The sequence below is a fragment of the Bombus vancouverensis genome, chromosome 12 (genome assembly GCF_051014615.1).
Source record: "Bombus vancouverensis nearcticus chromosome 12, iyBomVanc1_principal, whole genome shotgun sequence".
NCBI lineage: Eukaryota > Metazoa > Arthropoda > Insecta > Hymenoptera > Apidae > Bombus > Bombus vancouverensis.
This window is the reverse complement of record NC_134922.1, coordinates 13,540,623-13,568,078: the sequence shown is the minus strand read 5'-3', so window position 1 is coordinate 13,568,078 and position 27,456 is coordinate 13,540,623. Positions and strand designations below refer to the sequence as shown.

Genomic DNA, 27,456 nt, shown 5'->3' with positions numbered 1-27,456 from the left:
ATAATTTTATCCTAATTACGTGACCCCGTTCCCATCGTTCTACGTTTCTCGAGGTAGCGCTAACCGTGGAAAACCTCGCGGAATGGACGATCGATGATTTCAGAGTATTTATTCCGGTCTTGCACGCGCCGTGTCTCACGCTTACGGTACGTACGTGCACGCGTATGACCGATGCCTCGGCATGCGAACTTTGTCTAAATCCAGCTGGAAATTCCTCTGAATAACGAACCATCCGTTTCGAGATTTTGCTCGTTTAATCCCAACGGCGATCCCGATAAAACGTTTCTTCCCAGCTCTCTTACTTGTTGCTCTTTACTTCGCGTTTCGATTCTTCGTTTCGTTTAATTGATCAGACACGCATAGACGCAACAAAGCATCGAGCATAACGGATAATACAACTGACATATGTGGTCGATGTTTAATATCTAATCCAACGTATATGCGTATATGCGTATTGTCGGTCGTTTTATATGACGGATACGTAAATTTATCCTAGACACGAACCTTGAGCCGGCCACCTATCGAGACTGTTTTGCCGTACCGAGCAAGTGTAGTTTCTGATTTTAGTTCATCTCCTCGTTGTTAATGTGCAAACGAGTAGTGGCAGCACCTGTACAACGAGGGGAACTTGGCTGCGCGTTTGTAAACGAAAGTAATTTTCTCTTCTATTTTCCGACCAAATTAGAAAAACATCGCTATAAATGCTCGCCTATTAAAAATATTTACATTCCCAAACAGAATCTTCCGGCCGTTGAGCAGCATCGTCGATCATGGTTCGAAGTAGCGACAAGTAAGTGACAACCTTTCGACTCGACTACGTTTCTAGGTTAATTTTCTTACCTTTCCGTTATAAACTACGAATTTCGTTCGATCGATACTAATTATTCGTCCGGTTTGTGATATTCGACTTGTTCGCGTTCCAGGGACAGGCATCACAGAAGGCGATCTAGATCGCGATCCAGATCGCGATCCGCCACACCGGAGAAGAAACGACGGCGGTCTAGGAGTCGTGATAGGGATAGAGAACGAGATAAAGGTCGGCACAGGGAAAGAAGGAGCCGTTCCAGAGACCGTGACAGAGATAGAAGAGATCGCTCCGAAAGAGACAGAGACCGTGACAGGAAACGGTGTGTACACGTAATCTATAATTTATAATTAAAAATATCTTACGCTGGAAAATATTTTCTTCCCAAGTTCGTGCGTTTCGTGTAGGAATGGATAGATGGATCCGTTAACGTTGTAACTTTCTTAAAAAGCGTTTCCAGATTACCGGGGAAACTATGCTAGCGTATCGTGTTTGCTTTTAATTATCTCGCGATGCATACAACAACGAAGTAACGTGCTGATATTGATTGTTCTCGGTATACTAGCGGCGACAGTAAAGAAAAGCGTCTTACAGGCTCAAAGTCTTCGCGTTCAGGCAAAGATCGGTCGAATAGATCGAGATCGAGAGAGAGAAAGGAGAAAGAGAAGGGTGACAGCGATGAACTGCCGTTCGATCATACAAAGTTGGACAAGGTAATTTATATTATTCGAGCAATTTCATTACCACTCGTCGTTAAAAAATGATCTTTCTCGAAAATGGTGTGTTTGTCAGGAGGAAGAGCAGAAAAGATTGGAATTGGAAATGCAAAAGAGGAGAGAAAGAATAGAGAGGTGGCGCGCCGAAAGGAAAAAGAAAGAGTTGGAGGCAACGAAGAAAGACGGTAAGGCATCCATTTTAGCAAACCTACAGTTGCCTATGAAAAAGTGGTCCCTCGAGGATGACAGTGATGAAGAAACGCCTGTTGTCCAAAATAGCAACAAGGAATGCAAAGAAGACGGAGAAACGAAAGAGCAAGTGGAACAAGTTAAGGAAGAAGCTAAATGCGACGAAGAAGAAGTCGATCCCCTTGATGCCTTTATGGCAGAAGTATGTATACGTATACCGGGTTAAGCCACGTGTACATTGCACGTGTATGTGTTGCGGGCAAAAGGTTTGCAAATGATTTTGTTCGAATAGGTTCAAGAGGAAGTTCGTAAGGTGAACAAACTCGATAGCAAAGGTGGAAAGAACGCGAATAACGGCACAGGGACGGCAGGTACTCAGAGCGGTGGCGTTGTTATCGTCACCGGTGTAGCCAAAAAGAAAGTGCAGAAGCAAAAGGGTGAACTGATCGAACAGAATCAAGATGGTCTTGAATATTCCAGCGAAGAGGAAGGCGAAAATCTTCACGAAACAGCTGCTGGCATCGCGAACAAGCAAAAGCGAGAATTAGCCAAAGTTGATCATGCAACGACCGAGTATCAACCGTTCAGAAAATCATTCTACGTTGAAGTACCTGAGATCGGTAAGATCGACTACCTGTTGGGATATTGTTTGCGTGACATTCGACCTTTCATTAATGATTCGCGTTTAATTTATTTAGCGAGAATGACGTCGGAAGAAGTGGAAGCGTACAAAGAGGAGTTAGAAGGTATTCGCGTGAAAGGCAAAGGTTGTCCGAAGCCCATTAAATCATGGGCACAGTGTGGCGTCACGAAGAAAGAGTTGGAGGTGTTGAAGAAACTCGGTTACGAGAAACCAACCCCTATTCAATGTCAAGCCATTCCGGCGATCATGTCTGGCCGTGATTTGATAGGTATAGCAAAGACAGGCAGTGGAAAAACGTTAGCCTTCTTGCTACCAATGTTCAGGCATATTCTCGATCAGCCTCCATTGGCAGACGGTGATGGTCCGATCGCGTTGATCATGACGCCAACTAGAGAATTATGCATGCAAATCGGTAGAGACTCGAAAAAGTTCACAAAGTCTCTGGGGCTGTCCCATGTCTGCGTTTACGGTGGAACCGGTATATCGGAACAGATAGCCGAACTAAAGAGAGGCGCCGAAATAATCGTTTGTACGCCAGGTAGAATGATCGATATGCTAGCCGCTAACAGCGGAAGGGTGACAAACCTGCGCAGAGTAACGTACGTGGTTCTTGACGAAGCGGATAGAATGTTCGACATGGGTTTCGAGCCCCAGGTCATGCGTATTATGGAAAACGTTCGGCCAGATCGGCAAACCGTACTGTTCAGCGCGACATTCCCTCGACAAATGGAAGCATTAGCAAGAAGAATTCTAACCAGACCTGTAGAGGTTCAGGTCGGAGGACGATCGATCGTTTGTAAGGATGTCGAACAGCACGTGGTAGTTCTCGAAGAAGATCAAAAGTTTTACAAGTTACTTGAAATCCTTGGTCACTATCAAGATAAAGGTTCCGCTATAATATTCGTCGACAAGCAGGAGAACGCAGACACCTTACTCAAGGATCTAATGAAAGCCTCTTATTCCTGTATGTCGCTTCACGGAGGTATCGACCAGTGCGATAGAGACTCGACTATATTGGATTTCAAGGCTGGCAGGACAAAGTTATTAGTCGCAACGTCAGTGGCGGCCAGAGGTCTGGACGTGAAGCATCTCGTACTCGTGGTGAATTACGACTGCCCGAATCACTACGAGGATTACGTGCACAGATGTGGAAGAACAGGAAGAGCTGGGAACAAGGGGTAAGTTCTCTGTACTTTTCCAGCTGTAACATTTATGTTATTTATCGTTCGAACGATAAACAAACGGAGAATTACCCTTTGTCTACAGGTACGCGTACACTTTTATCACATCGGAGCAAGAACGTTACGCGGGTGATATTTTACGTGCTCACGAATTAGCGGGTGTCCCCGTTCCGGAACCGTTACGTCAACTATGGGAGGGATACAAAGCTCGACAAGCGGCAGACGGGAAGAAGGTTCACACGGGAGGCGGTTTCAGTGGTAAAGGATTCAAATTTGACGAATCGGAGGCAGCGTTGGCCAACGAAAAGAAGAAGTTCCAAAAGGCAGCTCTGGGATTACAAGATTCCGATGACGAGGACATAGAGAACGACATCGATCAACAAATAGAGAGCATGCTTGCTCCAAAGAGGACGGTTCGTGAAATCGCCAGACCTTCCGCCACCAATATCGCGGTTGCTGGTCAACCTGTAGCTAGCGCGACTGACAAGTTGGAGTTGGCTAGGCGACTGGCGTCTAAGATCAACATTGCGAAGAATCTAGGTGCCGAGGCGAAGGGTGCAACACAGCAAGCAGCCGAAGCTATACTTAAAGGTGCTGGCCCCACCAATCTTATTACAGCGAAAACGGTTGCCGAACAGCTGGCTGCCAAGTTGAACACGAAATTGAATTACCAACCTCGCGAAGAGGATCTAGTGGAAAGCGACGCAGAGGCTGGCGAACAAACGTTCCGCAAATACGAGGAAGAATTGGAGATCAACGACTTCCCGCAACAGGCTAGGTGGCGAGTTACAAGCAAGGAAGCTCTTGCTCAGATCTCGGAGTACTCCGAAGCAGGTCTCACGGTTAGAGGGACTTACATCGCACCCGGTAAAGCACCACCGGAAGGAGAGAGGAAGTTGTACCTCGCCATCGAATCTACCAGCGAGCTAGCAGTCAGCAAGGCCAAAGCAGAAGTTTCGCGTTTGATCAAGGAAGAGCTGATCAAGTTACAGGCGTCCGGAGCGCATACCGCATCTCGCGGTCGTTACAAGGTTTTGTAAAAATGGAAAAGTGGAATGTCTTTCGTTGTACATGCGATGCACGGGATCCTACGCACTGTAGCATATACGCAACTTCGACGAATAACGTGCGAGTAAAATTAGAGATTTATTAAACTTACAGAAAGTCTCTGCGAAACACTTTGTATTTAACGGTACAATAATGTTCAAAAGAGCTGCTTGTCGGTTTACGGAGTACCGATTCAGCGAACGAAAGTATTTGCCAGCGGTCCAAATTGATTAACCATCGTAATTAAATAATTAAGATTTTCGAACAAAAGGCACGCGAAACCCACATTGCGGGACAAGAGAATAAATAATTTGGGCCGCTCGACAGACTTGACCTTTTTTATCCATTGTATTATTGTATTCACGGAGAATATAACGTAACGATCAATCGCCACTTTGTTTTGGTAACTTAAGTCAGGACTGAAACTTTATTTACAGCTTACAACGGCCAGCATAATCATCCTTTAACGATCGTTTAGCGGCGTATTCCTGCCTGGGTAATTATGTGTCTTTGTACATGTTCCACGTACTCCGTTTTCTTTGGCAATATTAAAAGATAGACGAGAAATACACGCTACTTTTCTGTACGTTACGTTAGGCACTAGAGGAATCACAGTCATGGACTCGACGATACCGCGACGAACGGTAACGCCGCTAGGTAAAAGAAATGCTTTAACGCGTTTGAAAAATGCGACAAACGAATCGGCCGTTTATCGCGATCAGCCGACGTGTCTCCTATACGCTTGTACGTTCCCGTATGTGTCTCGGTTGTCACGAAACTATAGCGTAAAGGAGAATTGCAAGTAAGAGCGGCGCAACGTTTCCCCCGATGGTCATGGCACTTGATATGTAGCTATGAGCAATTTCCGCTCTGGTGAGCGCGCCTAACAGTACTTCCGTCGTGATCCTGGGGCTCCTCTCCGAAATTCTGGTAACTAGTTTCTCAGTCTCAGCCACGCAAGCTCGTAGCTGCAGCGGCGAAGGTCTCTTCGACGTAGGCTGTACTATAACGAATATGTCGAGGTCTGGCGTCATCATGCCTCGAAGAACGCACTGTGCCACTTGGATCTGTCGTGCTAGAGCTGACAAGAGGACCTCGAGCGCGACCGAATCTTTGTCCACGTCCTCGTCCATCGTGTAGTATATCCTATCCAACTGAAAATGAACAAAAATCGGAGAATAAGAATGGTGGCTACTTGGCGTTGCGCAACGCTATGTGTAAAAGGTAAAAAGGGAGAGGGAGAGAGAATAACGTACCTGTTTTTTAGAATAAAAGAGCTTAGCCGCCCCACCGCAGACAGGACAACAGGCACCGGGGGGTGTGACTCCAACGCAGTATGGCTCGATTAACCGAGGACATTGTACTAAATCGCCGCAACGAGGCTTGGCTTGATCACCTATCAACCCGACAGCCACGCAACGACCAAAGTAATCCACCACAGTCCTTTCCGCCCACGCTGCGCACTCGTTCGCGTAGATCTCTCCGTTGGTACCGCAAACGGGACCACGTAAGCTACACCCTTCTAGACAATGTCCTCTGTAGCCCAAACTGGCCCCAGATCGAATCATGGCGCACATGGAGCGATGTTGGCGGTTTTCCTTGTCGCAAACCGGACCGTTGGCCTCGTCTCGGGGATCGCAATCGAGAGGTACGCATTCGTATTGGCGACAAGATTTCTGGAGCCTGGACAAGCACACTCTGGTTCTCGGGACGCATTTTTCCGTGCTGTCGCAAGGATTGGACGCGCACGGGTCGCGAGAGGAACAGCTACCGAATTCTACTTCGTTCGCGGACATCTCGGAACACTTTGCCAGACAACCGGATGCAAAAGTGAAGCCTAATCTTCCACAAACGGGGACGTAATGAGCCGGACAGTCACAGGGCAACGAAGGTACGCGTATCTCGCCGCAATTCTTCTTCGAACACGTGAACTCGCCCTCGAAACAGTGACAGGGATTACATTCCAGATAGAAGTTGGCTTTGTGAGCGACGAAACGGTCGTGCACCCAGCAAGAGTTGAATTTGTAGCAGTTTAAGGTTCTGCATTTCTCCAAACCGTGGACCGTGCATTGGCAGATTCGCAGACAACCCTGTTGGTCGTACCTTGGTATCTGTACCCAGGATCCCACGGGTACCAACTGTTTCGACATTTCTCCGAGAGAACAAGCTGGTAGACAACGGTACGCCTGTCGGGTGAAATGAAGCAGCTGGCAGATTTCACCGTGTGCGCAAGGATTACTCCTACAAGGAGTGACGATGTCCTCCTCGAGGCGAATCACCGACTCGTTATCCTGGGCATCCTCTAAAAAGGGTCTCAGAGAAACGCAAGAGGCATCGGATCTAGCTGGTGAGAGCTTGGCGCACAATGTGGCTGCCGTATGGGGACCGTTAATGGCCGACCAGTCCACGCAACTGGCCATCAGTTCGAGGCAATCTTCTCGACAAAGTCTCGTCTCGTGGATTCTGGCTTCGCACGGTCTCAGCTGCAATAAGCACGCGGCTGCGCGTAAAGTTTCCGGCGGGCAGGAAGCGGCGGCTCGAACAGGCACACCTAATCCACGAACGATTCCACCTCTGGCCCAGTGATCAGCTTCCAATTTAGCTGCCTCGTCAGCCGCGGCCGAACAACTCCTACGGAGCAACGAAAAGGAGGAAATAGAGGATAGAAGTGGAATAAGAATAGCAATGGGACAAAGCAATGGAAGCAGGTTTGGCCGCGGTCCAAACCGAAACGCGCCGAGTTCCTACCTAAAGAGTGTCGTCGACCTGTCGTTGAATCGGGTGCAATAGGACAGCCCGGAGCAGCCCATTTCGCACGGATCGTCGGTATCCTCGAGACACCGTCTCAGTTCTCCTTCCAGGCTGGACGACAGGCACTCTGCGTCGAGTTGAAGCCACGCGGACTCCCAGTCCGCTTGGAACGCTCTCCAGCACAGATTCTGGCACGATGGCTTGGTTGCTTTGGTGCAGCACGACAATTTGCCCGCATCTAGAGGTAGGCGAGCTGGCTTCGACGAGCCAGACTTGAGCAGGCAACTCCAAAACGGCGACTGAGGTAGAACCGGTCTGCACTTGTCCGTCAACGCGTCCATGATCTCTTGGTCGGTCGTCGCCGTATGCAGGATCTTTCTGCACGTTTCGAGACAGGCTGGGCTGCTAGCCACGTTGCAGCAATGCAGATCTATAGTGTCAACATGTCGAGACGATTGGCGGATTCAGAGTTACAAGAGAGAGAGAGAGAGAGACGAGACGAGACTTAATAATCGTCAACTTCTACTTACGTTGTTTCGGATCTTCGGCGTGTTTCGCCTCGGCCACGGTTTTCAAGCACCTTGGAATCTGATGGAAGCATCCCTTGCTACTGTACAACTTGAGATTTGAAATCTTTCCGGGCTTGTAGAACAAATCCTGGCAAATTGTTCTGCAGGTGTCGTCGGATACGTTGCTGCAACAGTGTTCAGCTTCCTCTCGCTTTTCCAAACAGGAGAAGAATTCAGGCTCGTCGCTCGGCCGGCAGGATACGTTCAGATCCCTTCTGGATCCGGAGAGAGCGCACGTTGATCGGCATATTGGATTCAGCGCTAAGTGACAGCAACCCCTGCCAGTCCAATTCTCGTATCTCTTTACCTCTGTCGGGACAAAACTAGTTAACAATTTTGCGTTGTTGCGAAACGGATGTTAGCAAGATCGAGTCGAGATACTCTCACCGTTCAGAGTCATGTTGACGCAGCCCCAGAATACCATCTGAAAGGAAGAATAAGGAAAAGTTGAAGCTGAGGGACTAATCCACAGAGAGAGAGAGAGAGAGAGAGAGAGAAGAAAAAAAAAGAGAGAAAAGAAAGAAAATGAAAACCGAGTGGAGAAACGTAAGGAGAAGGTAAGCGGTATCGCCAGAGTCTTTTGTAACGCGAATCTGTCCATCTCTTGCAGTCCCTTTTCTCTCGAATCGCTAACGCTAACGTATTGTCGCGGGCATCGTTTCAGATTCGACACCGTCTCCGACTGTCGGCTATGGATTAAAAGGATCGATTAAACACACGGCTTACCAGCTCGAGGGAACAGAACTCCAGCAAGCGTCGCGTCGCGTTCTCCCTTGCCTCTGCTTCTGCTCCCAACGCCACCAGCGAGATCTGAAAGCACCGCTGCCGTCAACGTTCTCCTCTTCCTTTCTTTTTTTTTTTCTCCAATTTTTGTTCGAACGTCTACCGTACAGAGATGGATGGGAAAAAATTGGAAGGATTCGTGGGAAGTGGAAAGGAAGAAAAAACGGGACAGCTGTATATCTATCGATGGGAATTTCCGCGATTACGAATGCAAGGTACGACGCGTTAGAAGTTATTAAGAATCAAGGACACGAGTACGCTTCGGTCGCCACGATTTCCTGTTGCTGGTCACTGAATGACAATAGACCACCGCACGGATATCGACTGTTGTACCATTTAGGCGTTCATTCGGAATTCAATCGACGTAGATCGTACGAGGACGCGCGGATCTATCCCGCAGTCTCGTCACGGTTACAAGTTACGACTATCCATCGGCGTGTGGTGGGTCCTGTTAGGACTTGGCCGCAGGCCGGATTACGGCCTGTATTTTAATATAATTCGTCGTTTAAATCGATCGTTGTTTTTCCTTCCTGTCTCTTCGTCGACGATCCTTTACGAAAGGACTTATTAGCGATAGAGATATTTTAATTCGCGATGATCGAGCAATCGAGGGTTTTAAATAGAGCTTTCCAGTCGAACTACGTTGCAAACGTTAAGGGCGTAAACGATAGCGAACCGGAGACGACGCACGTATTTCTGTCGCGGTATATTCTGGGAGCTATGCACAGCTTAGCCTCGTCGCCATTTCGAAGGGGGTGCGTTTTTCTCGCCAAACTTTTCCACCATAGCTAGATGCCAGGCATTCTGATCGCCGTTATAAATTACGTACAAAGCGTAGCATGTAAAGCTCGCGAAACTATGCCTCTTTCGGATCTAGTTTCCTCAATCTGGTTTGATCAAATTCCGCAATTTTTACATTTCTCCGATGAAATTGTTAACGATTTTTTTTTTTTAAAGAATCTCTGCGGCCAATATCTACCTATATAAATATCTTTTACACGTATAAATACGTTTTCCGATCCGCGATAGTCGAACGAACGTGTGTCGTAACGGTGCCGATGAAATTTCAAAATATATCACACAACGCACATAATAGTACAGAAAGTCGCGTAATTCGCGTCATTTGAAATTACAAGAAAATGTCTATAACTGTTTGGAACAGTTTGGCTATCACGATGTACGATTTATCGAAATGCAAGTTGCGGTTTTATTAACTTTGATTCAACTATTATCGGCGGGGGAGGGGGGGGCGGGAGTAGGGGGTAAAAACATGCCTGGATATAAATAACCGCAGGCATCGTACGATGCATGATCGTACGATGATGTTAGAGTTTGCGGCCGTTTGCGGCCGTTTCCGGCCATGTCCGGCGGATGCTACTGCTAAATCTATTAATCGATCGCTTCGCGTTTATTCGTCGGTGCGCGCATTAGTTGAGAAAAGCAGTTGAAATGTTTATCGACTGTTGTCGTTATCGTTATCGTTATCGTTATCGTTATCGACCACCCTTAAATCTAAAGCGCATAGAATTGTACGGAGAAGAGGAGCCGCGTTTCGCGTTGCTAGACGCGAAAGAGAAGCGATGCGGAGAATACTCGGTTTCGCGGGTACAAATTGCGGGGAAACACGATATCATTGATAGCGTGTCTGGTGGAGGATGCGGAGCGCGTCGATTCGTAATATTTGCGTATGAATGAGCTGACCGGGACCCCGAGGGGGGTCGTGCGTAAATCTCTCAGCGGGCCCCAGTGTCCCCGATATTATCTCGGAAGGGGCCCTCTGCAGCCACTTTTAAAGAAGCTACAAGCACGTGTGCGCCCCGCGTAGCGTCGCGTCGCGTCGCGTCGCTCCGAACCGGAGCCCTGTCGAAAAACCACCGTGCCTTTCCTCTTTTTCTCCTTTCACCTTTCTACCGTCACGCTTCGTCCTTCTCGCGCAGTTTCCTTTTTATTCCCGGCAGATCCTAATATATCCGTGGACGCGGCATATTTTCTACCCTCTATCGTGCCGGGGTCGGGCCACCGATATTTATCAGCCGGCCAGCGATATCGCATTCGCCCCGTGAAATTATATTCCTCGGAATTATCTTTTTCACATTCCCACGGAGATCTTTCGCGCGCATAATTAATAGACGCGGTAGAACGTTCGGACGAATTTTATGCTGCTTGCTCGCTGCGTTCGCCGACGAATCGCGAATAGAATTCGTAAGACATTCTTCTCCGAAATACGTTTACGTTGACGAATTTGATCGATTTTCTTTTTTTTTTTTCTTTTTTTTCACTGTAAAATAAACAACGTTTCATACGTGTGACGACAATTATAAGGAAGAAATAAGGCGTGTATATAAAATGTTTGTCCGAGAAGATATTTGTCGGAAGAAAGTCACATAGAACGGGGGATGAAATATTTCTGAAAATCTTGCGGCTACGGTTTCGCGCGTACGTTTGCTGGTGAAGCACGCGGCACCTTTGCGCAATTCACCGGAACCGTCTATTCCGTTGTTCGAGTCGAAGCGCTACCGCGTGTGTTTCTGTAGGATCGCGAGTGCATAATGAAAAATTGAGAGAAAAGGAGGTACCTTGGAGCAGACATTGCGACAAGATCCGGTAGCCAAAGAACAGCAGGACATCTCTGGAACAAATAAGGCATAGAGGCAAGTCAGATCTTTTCGGTAGACGCAAAAACACATGGCAACGATCCATGGAGAGGATCCGTGGAAAGGTCGCGTATTACGATCCTTTCTCCGCTTTTCCTTAAACACGAAACAGACGCGTGTCCTGCGTTACGTCAGTTGGAAAGAGAAAGGATCCGCCTTTATGGTGCCGGATGAGGGTAAGCGGGACACGTCAAGACCGAACGACCCTTGGAAAAGGCACGGACGATTACCGAAAGTCTCGAGTATTTGAAAAAGCTGTCACTTTTATACGTATTAAGTACATTAGAATACGTATTTTCTAATTATATCGTTTTACTCCGCCATCCTTTGCGAACGCATCGAGAAATTGAACTTGTGCCGGCGACAATTTCTTTCAACGATCGCAAAGTGCGATCCGAGAAAGAAATCTGTCGTCTAATGCGAACAATTTCTCTGTGAAGCAGTCGTTACTGCCTTTGAACGATACGATTACGGATAATGCGCACGTGCAGTTGGATACGAGTAACGTTGCTACGATATCCCTCGAAGCGTCGAGATCTTTACTTCGTTATCGTGCAATTTCCATTCTTCTCGCGACACGAACGTTATTTTTATTAAATGATCTCACGGTGAGAACGTAGACGCGTGGTGAGCGATGCCTCGGTGCCGGCAGTGGCGCGTAACTCGCGTCGTAAGTCGTAAGTGATCTTTTACGACTTTACGGATATAATATGCGGGTCCGGTCTCCGGTGGAATTGACTTTTGAACGAGGACCGAAATCGTGGATGCCGGCCACGCTATAAACGATGCACACGAGGCACGGAGAGCCTGGAGACAAGAAGAGGGTTCGAAGCGTGTTACACAATTAAGTTAATAGATAGCAGTCAGACAGAAATTGCGGCTAACTATGTTTGTCCGCGTGACTCGCTTCGTACATCGTGTACTCTTCGTCGTCAGCAGCCTATTTCTCTTTCCTCGTTTTCTCTTCTATCTTCTTTCTTTTTTCTTTTTATTCGTTTATTTCAGGCAGTACGTAGGAGCGTAGAAACGTAGGAACGTTTAACACGCGACAAGTTTGTGCAGCTGATGAAATAGGAAAAGCGAGGTTAAGGTTCCCCGTTTTCGTCAGAGAAATAACAGCTGGGGCCTGTCGAATATCGATTTCACGAGGGACGCGCAAGTTGTCTCGCTATGTCTGAGAAATCACCGCGTAATCTAATTGCTAAAAATAATCGAAGAATCGTTAACCTATTTCGAAAGGTTAGAGAGGAAAGATAGGAAAACGGCGTTTGATGTCGGTGGCTAAATTGGTGGTGGAGTTGTGAAATTCGCCGTGGCAAGTGCGTCCCCTGAAATCGTAACGGGTTTGTGGCTTCTCTCGAGGAACGACACAAAAATAGCCAACGTCGTTTGCGGCCATTCGACTTCCAGTCCGATCTAAGCTGCGAAAGTCCCCTTAATTTTATCCAGCCGGATGAAATGGAACGAGCAAAACCTCTGTCTCTTTGAACTTAGTGTTGAAGTTTAAAAACGGCTCTGAGAAAGTTTTCAGAATCTTCTTTGAAATCTCTCAGACCTCCCCTCCTCTCTCTCTCTCTCTCTCTCTCTCTTTTTGTCTGTCTCTCTCGATATCGCTCAATCAGGCGTCGAGATTCTCTTTCTTTCTGTTTTCTTCTTTTTTCAACGGTTAGAAAAAACGCGATGGCTCGTTGTTTCAATGCAAAATCGAAAGAAACGTGTCAACGTGAATGTCTTGGCGTATGCCACGCGTATCGCGCATGTGGGTGAGAGCGCGGTATAGTTGCATATAAAAGGGCCATGCCTATTCTCGCAGCTGCGCCTTCCATCGCCGTATCGTGCGCGAATGGTGACATCCACGTCGTTGCACTCGTAAAACTCGCACGATTCTCCCACGCCTAACGATGATAATCCTTCCAGCAGATGTAAGATAAGCCAGGAAGTGGGAAAACCTTGCGCGAATTTGCATACGAACCGACGACTCGCATACATTCGAAACAACATTTATTCCAGAATCGTAGGTATGTCGCGTTTAAAATTCCATCGATCCCATTTTTATTTGCCGATTTAGTGGCAAAGTTAAAGAATAAACGTTTTCTTGGTACAGGCGTAACAAAGTATCCCGTTTGTGCACAGCTTGGTAGGGTGCGCAAAGTCGATCGATCAACGATCATTGTTGACTCGTTGAACCGGCTGGCCTAATTAGCTCGCTCGCGTACATTAGTACGCGGTATACGACGAGTCCGTCTTCCGTTTTCGTCTTCCGAAGGATCCCCGTTTCGTCGCACTAGGCGCGAGTTATATCGCCGGCGTAAACGCGCTTGCTCGCTAGCTGAATGGAAATATTACGATTGCACGCAATAGCGAACTGCGGAAAGGGTGGAAGAAATTGATAGAGTCGTCCAACTTGCCAACGTTTATCGAAGTGGACGGAGAGGAAGAGGATCGATCGAATATAGACGAATGATTTCGTAGAATTTTGTCGAAGGGTGGGAGAAAGAGAGAAAGGAGAGAAAGAAGAGAAAGGAGAGATAAAAAGGAGCGAATCGAGATACTATATACCGAGTGTCTCTCGACGTGTTTTTATCCGGCGTGAAGCTGTCACAGGGGTTTTATGCGTTTATTTATCTCTGCACTCTCCCGACACGCCATCGACATGTATCGAAAGGCGGAGTATGTCTCTATACTCTGCACTCTACACACTCTATGCTGCACATACACGCTGCTGGCTGGTGGACCGTGTCAGGGCCCTGCCGATCGCAAGTCGCGTTCTCCTTTAACCCCTTCGTTTCGGCGCGGCGCGGCGCGGCGCGGCGCAGCGTGCTCGTTCCTTTTTTCAGCAACGCGTTTCGCGACAACCGGTCCAAAGAAATCGTTGCCCCGGAATCTCCGTCGCGACAGCACCGACGTAAATCTTTCAGGAAGTTCCGACTGTTCGTCTAATTGCGGACACTGTTGCGAAAATCATGTAACGGGACGCGTCTCCTGGCTGTCGAACCTGGCTGCCACCGACGGTGATTTAATTGCCGCTAAAGGATTGCGACAGCGCTGAGAAATTGAAAATCGAGACGCGGATAAATCAGCGATCCTCTGTAAACCATCCTCTGATATCGTTATGTTACGTACTAAACGATCCGGTTGGTAAAGATCTTGTCCTTTACGGAGAAACGAGCGGACCGTTGGACCAAAGTCGCTCGCCGGTTGCTCGTAAGAGATCGGAGAACAAAAGTTGCAAGAACGTTAATCGTCTATCGCGACGATATGCAGTCGTTTACGAAAATATCGCAACGTTTGCAGAGTACAGTATGATATGATCATTGGTAAGATACGAAGGCAAGAGAAAAGAAAAACAGTTTGATGATTACTCAGACTGATTTCAAATTTGATCGATGTAATCACGATAGTCGTGTCTCCTCGGTCGTTGATTGGAAATCAAAGATCGATAAGAACTGTTTCCGTCTTTACCGTCTTTTCGATTTTCACGTCGTTTTATGACGAGAGGAAGCTAACGATAAGCGAGGAATCCGCTTCGAATCCGCTTCGAATCCGCTTCGAATCCGCTTCGAATCGATCGGCCCGATCAAATGGAAATCGATTGTTTGAGTAGGGGATAGTCGATGTAATCGGTTAGGAAATTGAAAAATTGCTCGTCATCTTATTTGTAGATTCTGCTTTCACGGCCGTCTGATCGAGCTGTCCCGTTACGAAGACTTTTTGACGACGATCGCGTATGACAAAACGAAGAAGGAACGAGGAGCGAGGAGGAGCAGGTCGGAAAGATTTCGACGAGTAAAGATCCGTTTGGCGAGTGATCAACGACGAATCGAGTCGAAGAGGCATTAATCGATAAGTTGGATCGGTCGATCGATGTATTCGGAGTAGCGTTGCCATAAATCGCTTGCGCAACGTCGCGTTCCAATTTCCAGCTGAAAGACAGGCGAAATTGCACGCGCGGCATAGAAAGGATTTACGCGCAAACAGGCACGCGTTAAAATTACTATGATCCGGCTGGTTTTGCGTACTAACGCGGCCAAAAGCCAGCGGCGCAACGCTGAAGCGGGACAACGTTCCTCTTATCCCTTCTTTTTTCCTCCCTTCTGTCTCGTTCATCGCGCAACCAGATATTATTTCATGGCCCTTCGCTGATGGCGCATCCAGCCTGAAATTACTGCAATCGAATGACACCTTAACGATGTTTTATCGCGACTACCACAGCGGGTCGAACGAACGACGAGAACTTTGACGCGTGATTTATAGGAGGAGCTTGGCCATGGCGCAAAGTCTTGCCTAGGTGTGTATCGTTGATAGAAACAAGCGGCGAGTTAAACAGCGAGTTAAACGGCGACTCTCAACAGCGGAACAAACGCCTGCTCTACCGAAACGACGGCTTTCGATCGTCGATAAAACCGACAGTCAGAGCTTGTCCAGCGCATTAGCGTTGCATGGCATAAATATCGGTGCTGGTTGTTAGAAACTACGTTCGTTGCTACACAGTGCGAGGAGTACGCTGACTGATGGACGTTTACCGCACGGAGATATAAACGTCGCCTTCGCTTCGAACCGAGAGAGAGAGAGAGAGAGAGAGAGAGAGAGAGAGAGAGAGAGAAGGTTCGGCGTAGAATTTACGAGATATCAATTAGCACGAAATCATTCTAGTCGCGTGCGCACTCAACGGATAACGCGTTATTAAGTCACGGTGACGCGACGCACGGAGCGGAGGAAACACGCGTGCAGCGAAAAGGTGAGAGGATCGGAGAAATGCGCGACGCGTTATCACCTCGCGAACTCTATACGAACGCCAACCTATACGAATACGTATCCACCTATACGCCTATGTCATGTGCACATACATATACATATACATATACATATACATATACATATACATATATATATATATATACACACGCATATACGAGAATACGCGACCGCCAATGGCTCTCTGCTTATGTATGTAAGTACGTATGTATGTATGTGACTCTCTTTCCTCTTATTGTACAAGAGGCGTTCGAACCGAGTTGAAGAGAGGCAGGGGCGAAGGACCGTTAGCGACAGCTCGTTCACACGCACGTGCACCATGTAAATTTCGAGACAGAAAGAGATTAAAGATCGGCAGACGGGCGACGAAACGCGGAACGAGCATTTTTTAAGAAATTCCACGAATCGCTAGTGTTTCGTTGATGGTGGCGTGTACGTTCGTTTCGATCGTTTCGATCGTTTCGATCGTTTCGATCGTTTCGAACGGTCGACGAATGCAGTGGCAGTTTTAATCAGCGAGGAAAAATTGCGGAAGGCGGCCCAAAGCGAGGAGCGCTTTTTGTCGCCTCGATTCGCCCGAGAAGCGAAGAGTTTCCGTCGACACTTGAGCGTACTTAGCCACACGGCACCTAGATAAACAAATGGCTGGCCGCTTCTCGAGCATGTCGACGATAAAGTCGAAGAAGGGAGAGCGTTAAGATGACCGCGCGAATCGAACGGCGCAAGAGGCTGAAAAAAGTAAAGGCTGACAAAAGCGGCGAGAATTAATACGGAAGGAGAAGCGAAGAGGGGAAAGAAAGGAAGGCAAGTGCGCACATGTGGCCAGAAGTTGTGGCCGATATCGTCTCCGACGAGAAAGATGACAAAGATTCGCTGAATTTGTATTTTAGCGGAGTCGCGACCGAGACCGACCACGAGTTGACACGAGCTATTTTAAAAATAATCGCCGTTCATCCGACGCTACGATAACGCGGCTAGCGGCACGACCAAGCGAGTTGGACCAACCAATGTTTCGTTTCGACCAACCGGTGTTTCCCAGAGTCGGAAGCTCGAGTTGTCCGGCCAGGCGACGGTCGCCGAATCGCGCAACTGAAATAAAGATGAAATAGAAAATTACCTTGTGCAGCGTCGAGAAAAGGAGTGGCGACGACGATGACCGTCAACATCACCGTCGACAACCCGATCACCAGCATCGTTGAATATCGCGCGTTTCCATGAAATCGCGGTCGAGTCTCGAGATCCATGACGATCACTGACACCATCGGCGCATCTTAAAACACAACTGGCGCGCGAAATCTACGAACGATTGCGAACGACAGCGACAGAGTTGGCATGTCGGCGAGAAGCGGACTCGCGCGAAAACCAAGTGCACTGGAGCGCAGTCCGCGAGCGACTGAGCTTTTCGTCGCACTCGTGGCCTCGGCTCTTCGCTTCGGTAAGCTTTTTACTCGACCGAGTGGGTGAGAGGAAGAAGGAGACCAGACATCTAAAGAGAGAGAGAGAGAGAGAGAGAGAGAGAGAGTGAGGACAGGCCTGAACGAGAGATAGAGACGGAGGGATTGCGTGTGGGAGGAGGGAAAAGACGCGTGGCGCGTTGTCGTTGTCACGCAGTGCAACTGCTATTGTGATCGTGACATCTTCAGGCTGTACCTACACGACCCTCGGTATGCATTTTTTCGCCGTTCGTTTCAAGAAGCCTCGTGACTCGCTCTCTCTCTCTCTCTCTCTCTCTCTCACACACACACACTCTCGATTGTCCCAAGTTATCGTTGCATATCTTCGTATTTAAAAGTTGAGTTAATGTTGCGCGTTGTTGGAGCGAGAAACAGAGGATGACACGAAACAAGATTCGAGTCGTACAGCTGGTATCGATCGTTGGTCGATTTCGTTATCTCCAGGCAAACGGATTATCACCGTTCTGAGCGAACGTTGACTGTACGTCGAAGCGAGATCTCATCGAAAGTCGTAAATTCGAAGGGACCAGCTCGGCCCGTGGCGTGGGTTAGAAAGCCACATTCCTGCACCGGGTAAACTGATAACCCGCGCTTGTACTTCCTCTGATAGCGATTGAGACGTATTACGAGCGAGCATTCGTTCGTCGTCGACTATCGTCGAAACACGGATACCGTTCGTTCTACTAAGATGTTTGACAGAATGTGATTCACTTTGGCAATCGCAAGCTATTCTCTGATAACTGCGCTCTTTATACGGTACCGTTTTCAGTCGCTCGACGTACCTATGTAGCTAAGTAAGATTTAATATGAAATAAAGAGATCAAGTTGCCTTTGCGTGGGCGTGCGAGCTAATTACGATGACAAAACGCGATATCCCGTATCAATGCGATGGAAAGTGGAAATAGAAGTTGCGCGGTAGAATAATCTCGAGATTCATTCACTGAATTTCCACTCGGATGCGTCGCTGTGGGACGCGGGTTCCGTTCGAACCCCTCGTGAAGGCAATCGACTCGATGGTCGAGTAATTTATTAATTTATTCCGCCGATAAATCCGTTTCAATCCGCACGTAGGCTGCGGACGGATTGTTCCTCCTCGACTCTCTTTCTCTCTGTTCCTTTGCATCTCTGTCCACTTTATCCCTTAGAGCAGGCTTGCTGTTTCATCGTGGACGCGCGCACCAAACGCATCGGACCGTTATTTGCGATAACAATTTTATCGTCGGTAATCATAGGATTCGTACGGTCGTATAATTACAATTCGCGAGGCGAGATGGCCGCGTGGCCTTGCAGGAAAATACGAAAGCTCGGCAAGGGAAATTCGTAGTCCATAGACGGGAGGAAAAAAGACCCGTGGATGAAACCAGTTCCAAGTCGAACACGGATAAATACTCGCAAAGTTTCTGCAAATGTGTACCGGTTTGCGTCGTAGGATCGTCGCCGCTTTGTACGCTATAAACACCATTATTAATGTAACTTGGTACGCTCGGCGACTAATTTGCAAAATGAACGGTTGATGGCATTATCTTGACGATGCTCGCGAGTCAGTCCTAGCACTTTCAACCATTAACCACGACATTCGCGGTTACGGAACGTCGTACAATTTCCTCACCGAACATCTACTTTAACCCAAATGCTGTCCCTTTCAAGAATATTAAGCTACAATTGTCAACTTACTGCGATACCTAGCTGTAGAAATAATCGACGATCGTGCGATTAATGAACAAGAATTTAATTCTGCCGGCACATTCGGCGATTGGTAATCGAATTGGTTCGTAACAGAAATGGGCAATCGCTTGTCTTTTCTTTTTTGCTTATTCCCTATAATTCCATTCCCTGTAACGATTGTATTTGTAGAATCGTTTAATTTGTCTGATTTTCGTTCGACGTTCGAAAATTTGATGGAAAAATTTAACACGACTTTTTCTTTTTTTTTTTTTATTATAATCTCGTCAATGTTGGGTGCTACGTATATTCTCAATCAATATCAAGTAGTCAAGTAGTACACAAAGGTTTTTCCAGTTGTTTTAGGAACGAGGCTGGTCTTAACGTATTCCATCGATGGGAGATCGTGCCAGAAACGTTTTTGCAATGCGGACTTTGCTCGGCTCGGTTTAACTCACTTAAGTAGTCGCAGTGGTTATTAATTATCCAGTGGCGAGCATTAATTGGACGGTATGTTATGCATCTATCGGAGCACCAGTGACGATGAATTCCAATTTCCTATTGCTATAGGCTACATGCTACTGCATACTATCACGATCTATGATCTTTAGACGACATTCTAGAGTCTAGAGAAGTTGCAAAGTAAAAGTAAAGCAAAGGAGTAAGGGTAAAACGTGTCGAAAGTACTGAGCGATCGTAGTTCGATGGCCGAGAACTGTATACGGTACGAAAGACCGATTTTTCAATGAAAAATTGGCCAAATCGAAATTCCTGGTAATCGAATCGATCGTCGTGCAGAGTCGAAAAGGTGTCCAATAAATTTGCCGGCGATTTACTTTCCGTGCATGCGCGCTTCAAGTATTTGACTCACGCACCCTTCGAACGAGCGAAAGGAAGAAGGAGGGATAGGGCGAGCGCGTGACCAAGGGGAAAGACCAAATAGTTCTGTGAACATTGCATCCTCCGTCAATCGTCGGCTGCATGTCAATGAACCAGCATCGACCATCGGACAGAAATCGAGGACCAGCTTGCTCCTTGCTAGCCATCGTGAGAAATCGAGTTTCTCGCGTAAATTTGTCGCGCGTTTTCTACCGTGCCAAAGGAATGTCTTAAGCACGATCAGAATTCCCAATGTTTACCTCCCATTTGATCACGTTACGAACAAGCATACGAACAACCGCGATCCCAGTTCCATCTTTCTTCCATTCGTTGCATCGCAAGCGTAACATTCGCCTAACGAAGCTTCTCCTTTGGCCTTCCATAGAAACGAACGATCGATTGGACTCTTCGAATCGTCGAAATACCAGCGCTTTCGAATCACTCGTCAAAATGAACTCACCATTGAAAGCTGATTGCGTTCTGCCATTCGGATAATGCACCGTGTCGAGACCGTTTGCCGGCTTGTCATTATGGAAAACCTCGTCGTAGAGTCGCAGACGAACAATAGGGAATACAATGAGAGAAATTGGAACGCATTGGAGCCGGCAATAAGAACTCGCGCGTAGAAAAATGTCTCGGGTGAACGAAAAGGTCAAAAGGAAAGAACGGAAAGAAACTGATAGTTTTTAGGCAGGTTAGATTCTACGTACGTCTTGGTTATCGGAGATATACCATTTCTCGCGATGGTTGGATTTCAGGTAGCCTTTCGGGCTAACCTTTTCAAGATCTCGTTATTTGCACAATCAGCGAGTTAGCTGAAAATACCGGCTACAAGCTGAAAGCCGTAACGCGGAAACATAGACGCCGAGTATCATAAATAAGATTCAAATATCTCGAGCCTGCGCGCTAAAAGTGCCTCCATTGAACGCGTTGTCATCGTAACCCGATATACATGCTATTTGTTGTCGTGGAAATTTGCCTCGCTGCGCGACGCAAGTCTCCGTCGCTTCGCCGATTCCAGTAGATCCGGTTCGAAGTGAATCTAAGCGAAACAATACGAGAGCGGAAATTCCGCTCGAGCCGGCGAATCAAACAGATGACATTAAAAACTATTAAAAAGTAATTATATCGAGGCCACGTTCCGATAAGATTGTAAGCAATGTTCTAAATTTGCCTGATTAAATGTTCGTTCGTAAGCGAGATCGGGAAGAAATTTAAGGGAGAAAAGCGGGGAAAGGTTTACCGACCGCGTGCGACGTCGGGTGGTTCGAGGGTGGCGCCGTCGGCCAGCGCCTTCCGCTCTACAGAAACGCAACCCTTCGGACAAGCGAGTGGCGGAGAATCGACGCGGTGGGGTGGTGGAACGATAAACTCTTTCCGTCAAGGTGTCGGGGTGGATTGGCGCTGTCATATGGAGGCAAATGAGGCGCCGTGTTAGGCACTGTGGCCTGCACGGACGCCTTGCTGCGTGTAAAACAAGCGTGGAAAAAAAGTGTGGATTGCAATTGGTTCGCGCGCTCAAATAGATGCTATTAATCGGGTGAGTGCGAGGGTATCGGATATCAAGGAAGCGTTAGAGGCACGAGTGCGAGAGTACACGCGTTAACCGCGACCTCAAATGGGTCAACCCAACCCAGCAACCTAACGTGTACTCGTTTCTTCTTGCGATTCACTGGTTGGCCTAGTTTCCTCGGGAGCGAGCGAGCGAAAAGATACGCGACCTCCGCTTGGTTGGAAAAACGACATCGAAAGTGTGCACTCCTCTTGATCCTCTGTGACTCTCTTTGGCCGTTGTGGCCGTGGTCGTCGACGTCGCCATCGTCGTCGCGATTCTCTCTCGTCGAAGCTTTCTTGTTTACGGAACGAGAGCCATGGGATTCTCGCCGACCACGGAAATGCATTGATTGACACGCGAACACGGCAGCGAGAAACGGATTCAGGTGATAAAGCAGAGGTGAGAGATCGCGTTGCATTTCCTCTTACACGCGGAACTGCGATTCAACGAACGCGGACCGTCCTATGTACTGGAAAACGTCTTCCATTCGTGGATATCGTTGCATCACGGATGTGCTGTGCGGGCTTTTGCCTCTACTAAATCAGCTGACACGGTGCGTCGGAAACGAGCCTGTACGCTAGTTTTGCTCGTGTTATGGTGTTTTCGTGTGCTGCCGCTTGAACAAATCTCGCGTTCGCGAGAAACCTAACGGCTAACCACGGTACAATCGCTTGTACGCGACCCTGAATTCAATTATCGATTCACCGAGGAAAATACTCGACAGTGCAGTTTTCATGTACCGTCGCGGGTTACTTTGTCTAAACCGTTGCTTAAATTCTTCTGCTATTCGTTTCGTCGAGAAGCGCACCGTCCGCTGCGATGTTTCAATGGCAACGTTTCTCCGACCATTGTCACAAAGTTAGTTGGATCGTTTAAAGGTTGACTCGTTATACGATACGGCTGTTTAAATAGCCGAGTTATCGGATGTTAAGACTCGATTCAACACGGACGCACGATTCCATGCACGTTGATTAGGATCTTGCACGAGCGATTTCAATAAACGACAGTTTAATAATATGCATTTTTATTTTTATTATAGGCCAGCGAGTGATTTGATTGCATGTAATAAAAATGGCGACCAGTAAACCACCGGAAATGAATTACACATGCGAAATTTGCGGCCTGGAAGGTTTCAATGACGAAGAGATGAGATCTCATATGGTTTTCTACCACCTCCAAGGAGCCGCAAATTGCCCCTTTTGCGATTTAGGCGAAATTTCGCCGACGGAAATGTTGACCCACGTTAACAGTGCCCATCTCGATTATCTAACACCAAGGTATATATGGTGCAATTATCCTTTTAATCTTGCATATATGATTTTCTTCATAAATATCCTTCAAATACATCATAAAGCGTTCAAACTGTTCTGATTGCGAGGAGAAATGGCGGCAAAAATGGGCCTTAGATGTCGCGCTACTACATATACGTATACATTCTGTATTCCGTTGTACAAAGTTTCTGAATTCGTTGCGAGCGTACTTGTCTACGGGCTTATCCGGTTTGTTTACTAGTTAATTAACCATAGATGAATTGACACCGCCGAAGAAGCATTAAATTACCCCATTAATCCTAGTTACTTCTTCTAATATTTTTCTTGTTACACGTAGTTATGTCCAAGTCCCTTCTTCCTAGTCTTTATTCGACTATCGTTTGTCAAGTATATAGTGGCCATGTGTAGACAGTGCTATAGATTCAAATGAATCGTATGAAACATGATAAAAGACTACAAAGGGGAAACAGCATGTGAATTAGATATTCGTCGTAAAAAGTAATAAATACTTGACTCTTTTTATGTACATACTACAAGTACCGCTTACAATCAGTGTATATCTAAAGTATCTGTGTATGGTGATAACTACTTATCTCAATTGTTACAGTACTCCAGAGAATGACATGATGGCATTTATCGATGACGATTCGTTAGTGGATGATAGAAGAGACGACGAATGTCGCGGTCCATGTCCTTCTCCAACTATGTCCCCAAGTCCTCCGCTTCTTCAAAATGGTTGGAGCAGTTCGTTCAGTCCACGTGTTAAGCAGCAGCAAGAAATACCAAAAGTGGAACCACAGATTCCTAGTGCAAATGTGAATAATAATAATAACAATAATAACATTGGAAATGTTAATAACGGTACTAAGAAGTTTTATCAAGTTTTATCTGGTATAGCTCGAGTTACTGATGCGACACATAATCCACAATATCTTTTCAGTTATCGAAGGTGCAGCTGGACACGGGTCTCCGCTGCGTTCAGGCCTAAATTTGCAACTACGTTCCCATGCTTCGCCAAAACTTCCAGTACAAGAATGTCCTATGTGTCCTTACAGTTCTGACAGTCCACTAAGGTTAGAAGAGCATATCAACAGACAACATTTTGATCTCACGTCGCCGTCCTTTCTACCTGAATCTCCACCATCGCGTGATGGTGTCTTCAACTGCCCACTCTGCGTCACGTCTTTCCCAAATTCTTCTGATCTTGAGCTACACGTTAACATAGAACATAAAGACATCTTGAGGTAATGTAAGATTTATATGTATTGCATGCATAACAATCAGTTGTGTCTATAGTAAATTGGCATGATTTGAAAATCAAAATTATTGTATTTCTTTTACAAAGCCCTGCGAATGGTGCAGCTTCCCAGTCAGCTCAAGCAACCGTTGGTAGTGATACACCTGCGTGTCCAGTTTGCTTCAGTACCTCGTTTAAAAGCAACGACGAATTAACTGCACACATTGAAGAACATTTCAGTAAAAAGTGCACTCCATCTCCTATAACTCCAGACTTGTCTACCGACAGAATGTTAGCAAAGGATATGGAAAGACTTGAGAAGGAGCTTAGAAAATTACGCGAACAACGTGAATTTGAGATGTTAAGGGCGCAATATGGAATGGACAATCAAGGGAATTTTAGAGAACAAAGCGTCACCAATATGCAGCGGGCTGTGTATTCCGGCGAAATGACGATTGCTGATTATTACGAAAGACAAACCGAGCTCAGAGTAGCTGAAAGCAGTGGCATCGATGATGGCAGTTCTTGTACACGCGGTTATAATCTTTTCTTTCCACATCTATTTACTCATAACGTTACGAATACTTTTTATTACTTCATCGATTCTTTATAGGGCTAGTTTCCAAGATACGGGCTGTCAGTCAAGCATGTAGTAATGTATTAAGTACCTGGATGTGTTCTACCATAGACCATTATGCAACTACCTATGGGGACAAAGGATGGGGATGTGGTTATAGAAATTTGCAGATGTTAATTTCGTCACTTTTGCAACATACAGGGTACAACGAGTTAGTTTATAAAGCGTGGAATTCTGGTTTGGGTAGCGGTAGTTCTACCAAGAATCCACTACGAAGTTCTATACCGTCGATCTCTAGACTTCAGAAGATGATAGAGTGGGCTTGGGCCCAAGGTTTCGATACTCAAGGAGCTGAACAGTTGGGAGGAAAATTGGTGAACACCAGAAAATGGATTGGTCCCACCGAAGTAGTCATACTGTTGTCTAGTTTAAGAATAAAGTATGTCCTTTAATTTCTATCATCTTTTTTTAGAGTCACATTATACATCGTGTTTCTATCACAGGTGTCAGCTGGTAGATTTTTATACACCAACTAATTCTGATGGCGGACACCCTGAAATGTTTAATTGGGTTTTACAATACTTCCAGCGGTGCGATGATTTCAAGCCACCTCTTTATTTGCAGCATCAAGGTAAAGACTAACAACGGAATTAAGAAAGCGAGGATAAAGAGGAAATTAGGAAAGACAACTACATTTTATTATTTGTAGGTCATAGTAGAACAATAATAGGAGTAGAACAGTTGAGAGATGGTTCGATAACAATGTTAGTACTCGATCCAAGCCATAGTCCAGCACAAATGGCACAATTTAACAGTACAAGTAGTGCACTTGGTGCGATGCGTTTGGTACGCAAGTCGATTGCAGCGATGAAAGCGAGACAGTATCAAGTCGTTGCTGTTACCGGTATCATGGAAACCGACTTAGAGTATCACGTAAGCTTTCATATATTTATTCGTTTATTGTTTATCTTTTCGCTTATTTGCTATAGATGTGATTATTTATTGCAAGAAGGGCTAATTAAATTAAATTACAATCATTTCTAACTTCAGGAAAGCAAAGTATTACGTTTGATTCGGTTGCCACAAGATAGGTGAGATTTACTGGCCTGGAAAGGAATTAAATCTTTTGGGAAGACGATAGACTGCCTCAAACCAATTTTCTCCAGCATCCTTAAAGTTACATGACCGCAATGTTCTAGGTTTTATCATTAGGAGGTTTGCTCCACCGTAGTAGTTGCAGATGTATTATTTAACAATATATTCCTGCATATTTTCGCCGTCATTCGTTGGCTCCTCAAATCACGTGTATCTAATAAGCCTGCGTCGTGGTTCAGAATTTTTGCAGTTAAAATTGACCGACGAACCTATAAAAGTTGTACTTTCTAAGAAAAAAAAAAAAAAAAAGAAAAAGAAAAAAAGGGAGGGATGTCTATATGTTACGCGTACCGATCATTTTTTAATTCAGACTCAGCCTTGAAAATATTGTATTAGGGGATGTGTGCTTGGAAAGGAAAGTTACAGTCACGATGAATTTGAAGGACAGAATCAATTCGGTCGCCATTCCTTGGTCATAATGCTCTGCTCAATTTTCGTCGCACCGAACAGGCTGTGCTAACTTTTAGTCGACCAATCGTCCTATGCCGATCGGTGGTATCAGCGGAAAAAGCCATGGCAGATCTTGGAGAACGAGACTCTTTCGTAGCTGTGATGCTGTTATCGATTTAATGCTAATCACCGATTCTAAATATTTTTGAAGACACTCCACGTGATCAGAACGTTAAAGAAAGCATTGTCCGTGTTTTAACTTCTCTTTCACTTGTACTTTACATTTCTATGAACGTTGTTGTCAAAATGTTGTCAATTTTTAGTCAATAAAAGTATCAATATAACAACATATTGCAATACGCGTGGCGATAACAATTTTATATACCGTCAAAGATTATTATTCTCTAATCAACTTTTATTCTCATTACTTCATTTTTTTGGAGTGTCTACAAGAATAGACGACATATTTCCATATATTATATATACATTTATCTATATACATATACACATTCTTGCACACACTCTTCGTTGTATTACACTTCTTTCACTCATACATAAAGTACAACTACTTTCATACTACTTTCGGATATTCTATTTAATTATTGGATTACATTAAGGCTACTCATACGTTAATTTATAAGTTAAGAACAATGTTGCGAGAGAAGATCAGAGAGCAAGACAGTCCATTAATTTGTTATTTATATTACACGATTAAACGAGTTACATTGTTTCCATTATTATATTTATAATCGTCTGCGTTATTACTGTTATTATCATTACACTTATTGTATATTATAAATTGTATTGATACGCATATGATCATTGATACATATTTGTTATTTTCAAGAAATTTGGAAACTATAAAAAAATTCGATGTTTGTTACTGTGAAAGGTATTATAAGAAGAAAATGTATTATTATTTTATAGCTTTGATAATTTATAAAATGCACTAATTGAGTGAACATTTGTCTTTCTACTCACTAGAACCAGATGCAATAATTATGACTGACAGCAAAGATATGGTTATTACTTGCATTATATTTTTTCATACGTTCATTAAGAATATGTTCAATATTTTGGAATGTTCAGGCAAAGCAAGCTATGGAATTGTTAAGCAAGTGTAAAAAGAACTTTAAATTACTCACATGTCAAATTAAAATATATGCTTTGTTAGAATTCCCAA

General features: G+C 45.8%; 3 protein-coding genes across 10 annotated transcripts; 2 read left to right on the top strand and 1 right to left on the bottom strand.

The window, feature by feature from the left end:
* The first annotated feature begins 561 nt into the window (after positions 1–561).
* Prp5 (pre-mRNA processing factor 5) lies at positions 562–4,974 on the top strand. 2 transcript variants are annotated; one of them, XM_033331600.2, is made up of 8 exons: positions 562–652; positions 739–790; positions 924–1,127; positions 1,371–1,518; positions 1,598–1,912; positions 2,003–2,330; positions 2,409–3,531; positions 3,620–4,974. In XM_033331600.2, the coding sequence occupies exons 2-8, from the start codon at positions 771–773 to the stop codon at positions 4,572–4,574; spliced, it is 3,093 nt and encodes a 1,030-aa protein (XP_033187491.1). In that variant the 5' UTR covers positions 562–652; positions 739–770; the 3' UTR covers positions 4,575–4,974. The 2 variants fall into 2 exon arrangements, with proteins under 2 accessions (XP_033187491.1, XP_076479421.1); XM_076623306.1 differs by lacking the exons at positions 562–652; positions 739–790; positions 924–1,127; positions 1,371–1,518 and having other exon boundaries at positions 1,685–1,706; positions 1,801–1,912.
* Positions 4,662–17,744, bottom strand: Reck (reversion-inducing-cysteine-rich protein with kazal motifs). The gene is made up of 8 exons (XM_033331601.2): positions 17,211–17,744; positions 11,261–11,313; positions 8,628–8,711; positions 8,289–8,325; positions 7,863–8,210; positions 7,330–7,762; positions 5,838–7,212; positions 4,662–5,735 (listed from the first exon to the last, which is right to left on the bottom strand). The coding sequence occupies exons 1-8, from the start codon at positions 17,353–17,355 to the stop codon at positions 5,352–5,354; spliced, it is 2,859 nt and encodes a 952-aa protein (XP_033187492.1). The 5' UTR covers positions 17,356–17,744; the 3' UTR covers positions 4,662–5,351.
* Positions 8,707–27,456, top strand: LOC117155537 (zinc finger-containing ubiquitin peptidase 1). 7 transcript variants are annotated; one of them, XM_033331602.2, is made up of 9 exons: positions 8,707–8,899; positions 22,683–22,920; positions 23,522–23,775; positions 23,855–24,158; positions 24,260–24,687; positions 24,765–25,167; positions 25,232–25,359; positions 25,438–25,661; positions 25,779–27,456. In XM_033331602.2, the coding sequence occupies exons 2-9, from the start codon at positions 22,715–22,717 to the stop codon at positions 25,821–25,823; spliced, it is 1,992 nt and encodes a 663-aa protein (XP_033187493.1). In that variant the 5' UTR covers positions 8,707–8,899; positions 22,683–22,714; the 3' UTR covers positions 25,824–27,456. The 7 variants fall into 7 exon arrangements, with proteins under 7 accessions (XP_033187493.1, XP_076479422.1, XP_076479423.1 ...); XM_076623307.1 differs by lacking the exon at positions 8,707–8,899 and adding an exon at positions 20,205–22,028; XM_076623308.1 differs by lacking the exon at positions 8,707–8,899 and adding an exon at positions 20,206–21,628.

Coding starts and splice junctions, on each gene's coding strand:
- Prp5 (XM_033331600.2), top strand. CDS start 771: ATGGTTCGAAGTAGCGACAA. Junction 1,913..2,002: donor TTGATGCCTTTATGGCAGAA/GTATGTATACGT, acceptor TTGTTCGAATAG/GTTCAAGAGGAAGTTCGTAA. Junction 3,532..3,619: donor GGAAGAGCTGGGAACAAGGG/GTAAGTTCTCTG, acceptor CTTTGTCTACAG/GTACGCGTACACTTTTATCA.
- Reck (XM_033331601.2), bottom strand. CDS start 17,355: ATGGTGTCAGTGATCGTCATGGATCTCGAGACTCGACCGCGATTTCAT. Junction 8,326..8,627: donor AGTTCTGTTCCCTCGAGCTG/GTAAGCCGTGTG, acceptor TCTTCCTTTCAG/ATGGTATTCTGGGGCTGCGT. Junction 8,211..8,288: donor CGTCAACATGACTCTGAACG/GTGAGAGTATCT, acceptor TTGTCCCGACAG/AGGTAAAGAGATACGAGAAT.
- LOC117155537 (XM_033331602.2), top strand. CDS start 22,715: ATGGCGACCAGTAAACCACCGGAAATGAATTACACATGCGAAATTTGC. Junction 22,921..23,521: donor CTCGATTATCTAACACCAAG/GTATATATGGTG, acceptor CAATTGTTACAG/TACTCCAGAGAATGACATGA. Junction 24,688..24,764: donor TGGCAGTTCTTGTACACGCG/GTTATAATCTTT, acceptor GATTCTTTATAG/GGCTAGTTTCCAAGATACGG.